The sequence below is a fragment of the Gregarina niphandrodes genome, assembly GCF_000223845.1.
Source record: "Gregarina niphandrodes unplaced genomic scaffold scaffold00035, whole genome shotgun sequence".
Taxonomy (NCBI): domain Eukaryota; phylum Apicomplexa; class Conoidasida; order Eugregarinorida; family Gregarinidae; genus Gregarina; species Gregarina niphandrodes.
Genome location: NW_011645804.1, coordinates 102,333 through 110,758, shown reverse-complemented (window position 1 = coordinate 110,758; position 8,426 = coordinate 102,333). Strand labels below are relative to the sequence as shown.

The following is an 8,426-nucleotide window of genomic DNA, read 5'->3' as shown; positions in this document are numbered from 1 at the left end:
GGGCACCACCAGCGGCGTTGACAGTCTGTTTGGCATAGGAAGCCGTTTGCTGGCCGGCTCGCTTGACTCCGTCGACGGTCGAGTCCTTGACCGAATTGGCGGAGTTGGAGACCATGTTCACCGATAGCTGAGCAGTATCCTTCGCAGCGCCTGCGGCGTTGTTGAGGGCACCACCAGCGGCGTTGACAGTCTGTTTGGCATAGGAAGCCGTTTGCTGGCCGGCCCGTTTCACTCCGTCCGCCGCGTCAGCCACGGTATCCGCGACTGCGCCTCCTGCCCGACTGGCTGTGTTCTGTGCAGCCCGGGCCACCCCGAAGGAAGTGTCCTGTACCGTCTGGATCGAGCGGGCGGCCGCGTTGCCCGTTCTCCGAGCAGCATCGGAAGCCACGGCGACCGTGTCTTTGGCGCCTTGGGCGACCGTGTCCTTTGCCCGCACGGCGCCAGCGTTGGTGCGCTGCGCGGCTGACTGGGCCTGCGACTGCACCCCGTACACCGTCTGCTTCACCGCCTCTTTCGCCTTGTGCCACAGAGACGTTTCGGCCGAGCCAATGACGCCCAGCACTATTAACCCTGTCAGTAGCCTCATGCTGCGAGCATGCAACAATCCAGGTGCACGACCCCTAGGTCGCGCAACCTCGCGATCTAACCAGGCAGTCGCTCGCAGCCACTATCCGACTGTAGCCACCGGTGGCCCCGATATGGTGGACACAGTCTACCAGCTCAACCTATCCGCTCGACCTACTTGGTCGACCTATTTGGTGGAAGCTTCGGGCGTCTTTTCCTTCAGTTGACTCTCCAACACCTCCAAATCGTCAAACGTGTCCGCGAGAAGCTGCGCAATGGTCGACCTCGGAACCATCCCTGGCCTAAGTGCCTCCGTCCCCACACCAAGCATCCATGCGTTCGAGTCCAGTCCAAGGTAAGCACCCGCCTTGTCACGACCCAGTGGGTCGACGGTCTGCTCTCGCGGACCCATACTCAGGAGTTCCTTCTCTCCCTTCACAACTAGCCCGGTCGCAGCTAACCCAGTGGCTGGTCCGTTGGAACCGTGGGTCGTCTTGGTTACGACGTGTACGTCAAATGGGTCCAGTTTCGCTGAAGTGAGCATGGCCGCAATATTGGATTCCCACCGGGGGGCCTCAAGGGTGGTGCAAAGGGCGCCGAAGGCGACTTCGCCAAACACAATGCATTGGAGCGGGTAGGTGAGACTTAGGCTGCGGCTGAATTGGACGGTGGCACACCGCGGCTCATCCGCTAGTTGCACGCCATGGAGTACACTCCAATACCGGGCCAAGTCTTGCCACTTTGCAAACTTCTGGTGGTCCTCCAAGCTGGTCGAGGTGCAGGAAACAGTGCCGGTAGACATCCGCGGCAAGCAGGTCACTCGATCGCCAACCGTCAAACCGGCGTCGGTGTTCTGCAGAGCAGTCTGCACAGCAGTCTGGGTAGTCGTTGTCTTGGACCGGGCCTTGACGTGGTGGATCTCCACGCCAACCCTTAAACGGGCAGCGTTCAAGCTGGCAGCGTTCAGGCTGGCATCGTTCAGGCTGTGATCATCTCGGGTTGTGGTTACCAAGAGAGGTTGCAGCCGGATTATTGGTATTTTCTTCTCTCGATCGACAAATGTGTTTCGTAGACCGAAAGATGTCAGACACCCGTCACCGAGGGGTACAAGTTGGTCGAACGAGAGAAGTAAAGAGCAGCTGTAAGTGAACTGTAGACCAACGGCCCACGCCTCGCGTGGTATGCAATGGCTGGCGATATTTCTGCCCGTCCAAATAGGTGTCATTTGAAAGAACTCATCCCCTTCAACCGTCGAGGAGTCCGACGATTTTTCTAAAACGAGAACAAGACCCCGACCCACACACGGAGCAACCAGCACCAACTTCGAAGCCTCGTTCTCTGAGGCCGGAGTCAAAGCATGTGTCTGAGGGTAATAAGTCGATAATGACATCAAGTCCTACCACTATAGTCCGGGCGGCTGCGTAGATTCCGGGGAACCGGTAACTAATCAGGTAACTCATCAGAAGCATCACATGCAGTACGACATTCATACGCTACTGTGTACATACAGCAGAATAAGGCACAAAGTATAGGGTACTACGACACAAAGAAGACAACAAAGTAAGATCATATAACAGGGATGAAATAGAACCCACTCGCTGAATACTTCATACACGGTCACGTCTACCGTCTCCTGCCGCAGTAGAGGATGACTCACTTCCACCTGCGTTCCAGAAGATCCCAAGTGGCTGCCTGGCATCATCATTTCTGACCGCCACCAAGCGACCATGGTTTTCAAGGTAGAGTCCGGTAATTCATGTTCCGCCATTTTTGATGAATCTGTTTTCGACTGACGGCGCTTACTCTGCCGCTTCGGGGCCTGAGAGCGCTTTTTAGACTTGGGTGCCGGGACGGTAGGTTTCCAAGCGGGTTTCTCGAACTGCAAAGTCTGGTCGTACTGGATCCCATCCTCCAATAACATCTCTGGGTATCAGCGTGTATGTCTCCACATATAAAGGCAGCTCACGGTGTAAAAAAGTTCCAGCCATGATTATGCGCACGCGTGTTTCTCGAAAACGCACGCGTTTCCGCGTGTTCGACGATGCCCTAATTTTTGCGCGTGACGGTGATTTAAAAATGCCAGATGCAGTTAACCCCAAAGCTTACCCCCTGGCCAGCCCAGACCTAGAGCCGAAGCTTTTGACGCTCGTCCAGTCTGCGGTGCGCATTGGGCAGCTCAAAAAGGGCGCAAATGAAGGTAAGCGAGTTTGGCGACGAAATTAGTTTATTCTTTTAGCCACCAAAGCCCTCAATAAAGGCAAAGCTGAAATTGTTGTCCTCGCGGCGGACGCTGAACCGATCGAGATCGTTCTTCACCTACCCCTGGTTTGCGAAGACAAAAACGTCCCCTGCGTCTTTGTACACTCCAAGGTAGCCCTCGGCCGCGCCTGCGGTGTCTCCCGACCCGTTGTGGCCTGCTCCATCATCTCCAGCGACCGCAGTCCCATTGATGGGGAGATTAACGCCGCCCGGATTGCAGTCGAACAACTGCCCCTCTAAATTTTTCATCAATGACCCCTACATCCTGCGCCCTGCCATTCAGCACACCAACCAGCAACTACGAGTCAAGAGCTCACGTAATGCCCATATTGCGTCAGGTCATTCTTCCATTGATTCCTCAACAATATATCCTCCATCAAACATGTGTTGGGTGTAGTGTTGGCCGTATCCGTTGAATAATCAGTACTGGTGAGCTCTTCAATGCAGATATTCTCATATACGTCCGACAGCATCTCGTGTACACGTGAAATTCCTTCTCATAAAGGCTTACTCAGTGAGCAATTTGGGAACGTATACCCAGTCTTGCAATAGCATGTAACTGTCCATGTGTCCTCTTGCACAGGACTAATTTCGCAACGAAGGTTTCCTGAACTGTCGACATCCGTGCCGTCGGGATCGCAGTACGCTTCAAGAAGATCCTTTTGGGTAAAAGAGTCAGATTCGTAAGTGGCGCAAGCATATGACGCCGCGTGTACGGCAGCGTGCAGCATGGTCAGAGATACAGCGAAACGCATCTAGCAGTTATTTCTCAAGGCAGAAGCTTTTCCTCGTGGCAGTTGAGCGCAGATACCGGATATTCAGTCCAAATTCTGCATCAACACACGTGTGTCCGCACTCAGCCAGTTGCTCTAAATTGCGGCGGAAAAAAAGAAGGACCGTACGATGGCCACCGTCCCCGCCCTGGTAGTCGCGGGCCCTTCAGGCGTCGGAAAAGGAACCTTGTTGAAGATGATTAGGGCCCGATATGGGGAATATTTGGAATTTACTATCTCCTGTACGACTCGAGCGCCTAGGGAGGGTGAGGTGGACGGAAAGGACTATTATTTCATAACCAAGGAAGAATTTGAGAAGAGGGTTCAAGACAACCAGTTTCTGGAACATGCGACGTTTGCAGGCAACCGATACGGTACAGGCCTATCTGAAATTGCGCGCGTCCAACGGATGGGGAACAAGATTTGCCTCATAGAGATTGAACTAAATGGCGTGCAGCAGTTGCAAAAGAACCCCAATGTTCTCGCCAAATATGTGTTCCTCTATCCTCCCTCCACGGAAGTAAGTCGGCAGTGCTCTCTTGTTGCTTGATTCCATCCCGGTTTTGGCATTCCGATTTACCCCTGACTGGCCCAAGACTTTCTCTTTCAGGCGTTGGCTGAGCGATTGCGGCTAAGAGGCACGGAGTCGGAGGAGACCATCCAGCGGCGCCTGGAGACCGGCCGGCAGGAGATTGAGATTATGGATCAACTGACCTGTAACCACAAGATAGTTAATGTGGAGCTTCAGGATGCATACAAGTCCCTCTGCGAGTACGTTGAGTCAGCCTTCGATTTTATCAAAATCGACTCTTAGGGGCTCGCGCAACAAGAAATGGTATAACGCAGGGTGACCAGCTTCAAGCGTTTTACTACACAATGACAAATCAGGACGGGGCATGACCACGGTAGGTGCCATTGCTTGGATCAATGTCGAAGTCGGCAGATAATTTGCCCCGGGTGTCTCGAGGTGCCAGGGCTAAGGGGGAAACGCTGTTCAGGGAACCCGTCAAGGGTGGCGGGCCGGTCATCAAAGGTGGGGTGGCAGACATTATGCATGACACATCCTCCACGTTGCCAAATTCCCACTGGAATAAGCTCAAAAAAATCACGCAGGAATCGGAACGTCGTATTCAGCCATGAAATCCGGTTGAACGTCCTCGAATACATTAGAGCACATATTGCGGGGACTGATGGCTTGGAGGAGTCTGCTCGAGCGCTGGCGTTCCATTTCGGGAGGCACTCGAACGAACTCTGGCTCACAACAGCGCAGACCCGTGGACCCGGGGACGACTTGTTTTTCTTCTAGCAGTCCCTCGTCTCGTAGGTCTTGGCCACGATGGACACTCGGCACGAGCGGCATGGTGGTCTGGAAGTCATCGTGTTTTGGCGACTGCAGACAAGGGCCCCCACACAAACCCTTGAGGGGCATCTCGCTGCGAATTTGCCTGTTCACTTCGTCGACAGCCAGAGCAACAGACGAGGAAATACTGCAGACCTCTCCCCTCTCCTCATCCGGCAGCTGGATGCCGACTCGGTTGTACGGCTCTTGCGTTCGGCTGTACTCTTCCGTCACTTGACGGTTTACTTGGTGGACCAATGGGTCGTCGTCGCATGAGTTCTCGTCTTCATTCTCTTGTGCAACGCTTCTCGCGCGCGGTTGTGCATCCGTGCTGGAGTACGTCACAATGCCGAACGGGGTCACGATGCGCGCGCCGTTTAGTTGTTCGCCCATTGCGGCATCGTGTCCGACGTTTGCGTACGTCGACGACCAGTCGTAATAGTGCGGGAAGCACTCCCGACATGCAGGAGCCATCGTACTATCAAAGCAGATTTCCTCAAGCGTTCGCGAAATGCTGCTGTCAAGCTGTGGGCGGATAAACTCTGGGCGGGTAGAACGGCTGGAGACTTGCTTGGACTTTTGCGCCCTAATCGCAAGGACGTTCCCGCGGCGCCCTTCATATAAGCCCTCGACGCTCATCTCTCTTGCGGTACGGCAGCCGGCGCAAAGGACGCGGTTTCCGTTGGCGAAACCAGGGGGGCACATTGGTTTCAAGGAGTCGTAGGGCGCATGATCCTCGTATTGCGCCGGGCGCTCAGCACGCTTGGACGAGGGCGAAGAAGACGTGGTCTCTTCGTCATCGAACCGAGCAGAAGGCCCCGCGCGCGGGCCCCGCCCGTCGTCTCCCCCGCGGGCCTGCGACAACTCCACTTCGAGTTGCTTGAGCTTCGCAATATCTTCAGGAGCGAAGGAGCGCTTCTCGTCCCCCCTGGGAGACGCAAGCCCCCGAGGCGAAGGCTCTGCGACCAGATGGATCGATGAAGTAGGTCTTCCAGAGGTCGCCCTGGGAGAACGCACCCCCTTCAACTTCATCGGCGGTAAGTAGATCTCGGTAAGACCCTGAGCGGTAATAGCGTTGGTGTTGCCAGTGCACATCCCCATATTCAGATTCATTCTAAAAAATTCTGCTATTTCAATAACCAAATGGGCCGGTTGTGTACGACCCTGCCGTCGGATATGTGCCGCCAGCAGTGGCCAAGGCCCCACTAGAGCCCAGGCTTGTCAACGGATTCCCTCCGTACCCTGCCGGGAATTGACTTTCCGTGCCCAACAATGGATATCCGTAGCCAAAAAACGGTCGATAGTAGTACGGGAATGTCACTCCCATCAAGTTCCCACAACCATACCGACAGTACATCTCTGACGGGAAGGCCCTAAAGTCGCCCTGAACCGGCGGGGGAATGTTGATGGCCACATCGGGTTCCGGGACGGGAGGAGGAGGGAGCTTCTTTTTCAGGTTCCGGTGCGGCGAGCTGAATAGTATATTCCCAACCAACTCTCCACTCCGATCGAAAAACTCAGCCTTCTCGTGCGAACTCAAAAGTCGTGCTCCGTTTTCAAAATGCATTTCAGCGGAACCAAAGTTATCACCAGTGATCTGCTTTACCCTCAACAAAACACCTTTGATCAAATCGGATGTATCGGGGTACTGATCGGTGGTCTCAATCGACTGAGGGTTGAGCCGCAAGTTCAAAACAAGAGATTCTTCTTTGGAGAGGGCTCCGAGTGCCAGAAGAATCGACCAAAGCGTCATTGGGTCCAAAAAATTCCCGAGCACACGTGTGCGCAATAAAATGCATTCAGGCAAACGACATATCGCTCGAAACGTTTTGGGGGCGGTATGGAAGGATAAGTTCACTGGCATTCAGGTACCTAAAAAGACCAATGACGGAGCGTCTTTGGCTGCGAGTACTGATTTTATTGCAAGTTGCTGGGAATCTGGCGGTGGTGGAACTGTTTGTGTAATTGGCGTCGATCAAATAGGTGAAAGAAGGCAGAAGCAGTGTTTTTTCCGTGGCCATACTGGCGCGATCCAAGATATTCAATTCTGCCCGTTCTACAGCGCGATTTTTGCGACAGCATCTGAAGACAGTACAGTAAAGTTATGGGACTGCGGAAGCATGTGGTCGTCGGAAGAGGAGCCGCGACAAGATCCCGTGGCAACCTTGAAGGTGAGAGAGAGGAATCCTGTTGACCTTTTCATTGGTAGGGTCATGACAAACGCGTCTGCTTTAGTGTCTTCAACCATGTGGCAGAGTGGGTACTGGCAACGGGCGCGATAGATTGCACAGCACGAGTCTGGGATTTGGAGGTTCAAGCACCAATTCTCACGCAGTCTTTTTCCAGCCATCCGGTTGGGATGCGCTGGGACGCGTCAGCGAGCCTGTTGGCGGTAGCAACCAAAGCCCGTGAGATTTGCATTTGGGATCCCCGGGGCCAAGCGTTCGTGACTGAACCAATTCAAGCGCATGAGGGTGCCAAGCCTGTGAGATTGGAGTGGTCCTCTGGCTCCAGAGGAATTGGGGACCATTATGTGATTTCTACGGGCTTCAGCAAGACGGCAGAACGCCAATTACGCCTATGGGACACGCGCCGAATGTCGACTCACGTTGCGGAAGCTGAGCTCGACCGTTCAGCTGCAATCCTTCAGCCTTACTTTGACCCAGGCACTGGGCTTCTTCTCCTTCACGGCAAAGTACTTTCGCACTCTTTGTTGTTGTTCTGATTAGTGCTTGTTCCGTACCACAACTTACTCTCTATTTATATGGTTGTAGGGTAACAGAAATATCCTCTTCTATGGATTGGAGTCGGACGACTTCATAAAATTTGGTGCGTTTGAATCGTTGGATTCTTGGAAGGACTTTGCGATTGCGCCCAAGCGAGGAGTGGACGTGATGAAGTGTGAGGTCTTGAGGGGATATGGATCGTTGGACGGTGGCTACATCCAGCCGGTATCTCTTTGCGTTCCGAGACGGAATATGTCAGAGTTCCAAGAAGAGTTGTTCCCTCCTTGTTTTGCTGGCGAGCCGGCTGTCACCACTGAGGAGTGGTTTGGTGGCCAGACCGCAGCCCCAATCCTGGCCTCCATGTCTCCAGTGAATGGCATTTCTCCGTTCGCCCCCAAGCGGCCTCGTGACGTGAGGCGTCTGGAGTTTTCGAGAGAGCGGACCGCCATACGGGAGACGTCCTCGGTGCTCAAGAAAGCACTCAGCGTCACAACCCAAAATCTCGGCTCCCGAGTGAAGGAGCTAGAGACGATCATTGAAGACCAATCCGAGGTCATCCAAGGGCAGTCGGAAACCATTCGAAAACAAGACAACAAGCTCTCTCGCCTCACCAAGGAACTGGCGACGACCAAAACACTACTCGAAGAGAAAGACCGGCTACTGGCCTCATCCAGGTCCGCGCCCACTGCAGCGGGGACCCCGACCGTAACCGGGTCCACTCCTTGTGGGGGAACCCCCCACGAGTCCACCCCCCTCGGGTCCCCC

General features: G+C 54.3%; 7 protein-coding genes across 7 annotated transcripts; 3 read left to right on the top strand and 4 right to left on the bottom strand.

The window, feature by feature from the left end:
• Positions 1 to 91: 91 nt before the first annotated feature.
• GNI_134770 (hypothetical protein) lies at positions 92 to 586 on the bottom strand (the record flags this gene model as incomplete). The annotated part of the gene is made up of 1 exon (XM_011134051.1): positions 92 to 586. A coding segment is annotated over one exon (495 nt), but the record flags the coding sequence as incomplete, so codon positions are not given.
• A 165-nt stretch (positions 587 to 751) lies between these two features.
• GNI_134760 (hypothetical protein) lies at positions 752 to 1,789 on the bottom strand (the record flags this gene model as incomplete). The annotated part of the gene is made up of 1 exon (XM_011134050.1): positions 752 to 1,789. The coding sequence occupies one exon, from the start codon at positions 1,787 to 1,789 to the stop codon at positions 752 to 754; it is 1,038 nt and encodes a 345-aa protein (XP_011132352.1).
• Positions 1,790 to 2,640: 851 nt separating this feature from the next.
• On the top strand, positions 2,641 to 3,063 carry GNI_134750 (putative ribosomal protein L7A; the record flags this gene model as incomplete). The annotated part of the gene is made up of 2 exons (XM_011134049.1): positions 2,641 to 2,761; positions 2,801 to 3,063. The coding sequence occupies 2 exons, from the start codon at positions 2,641 to 2,643 to the stop codon at positions 3,061 to 3,063; spliced, it is 384 nt and encodes a 127-aa protein (XP_011132351.1).
• A 663-nt stretch (positions 3,064 to 3,726) lies between these two features.
• Positions 3,727 to 4,410, top strand: GNI_134740 (guanylate kinase; the record flags this gene model as incomplete). Its single annotated transcript, XM_011134048.1, has 2 exons — positions 3,727 to 4,116; positions 4,207 to 4,410. 2 exons carry the CDS (start codon positions 3,727 to 3,729, stop codon positions 4,408 to 4,410), a joined length of 594 nt encoding a protein of 197 aa, XP_011132350.1.
• Positions 4,411 to 4,701: 291 nt separating this feature from the next.
• GNI_134730 (hypothetical protein) lies at positions 4,702 to 5,409 on the bottom strand (the record flags this gene model as incomplete). The annotated part of the gene is made up of 1 exon (XM_011134047.1): positions 4,702 to 5,409. The coding sequence occupies one exon, from the start codon at positions 5,407 to 5,409 to the stop codon at positions 4,702 to 4,704; it is 708 nt and encodes a 235-aa protein (XP_011132349.1).
• A 658-nt stretch (positions 5,410 to 6,067) lies between these two features.
• On the bottom strand, positions 6,068 to 6,688 carry GNI_134720 (hypothetical protein; the record flags this gene model as incomplete). Its single annotated transcript, XM_011134046.1, has 1 exon — positions 6,068 to 6,688. The coding sequence occupies one exon, from the start codon at positions 6,686 to 6,688 to the stop codon at positions 6,068 to 6,070; it is 621 nt and encodes a 206-aa protein (XP_011132348.1).
• A 40-nt stretch (positions 6,689 to 6,728) lies between these two features.
• On the top strand, positions 6,729 to 8,335 carry GNI_134710 (coronin; the record flags this gene model as incomplete). The annotated part of the gene is made up of 3 exons (XM_011134045.1): positions 6,729 to 7,106; positions 7,145 to 7,630; positions 7,710 to 8,335. Coding segments are annotated over 3 exons (1,490 nt in total), but the record flags the coding sequence as incomplete, so codon positions are not given.
• Positions 8,336 to 8,426: the final 91 nt, after the last annotated feature.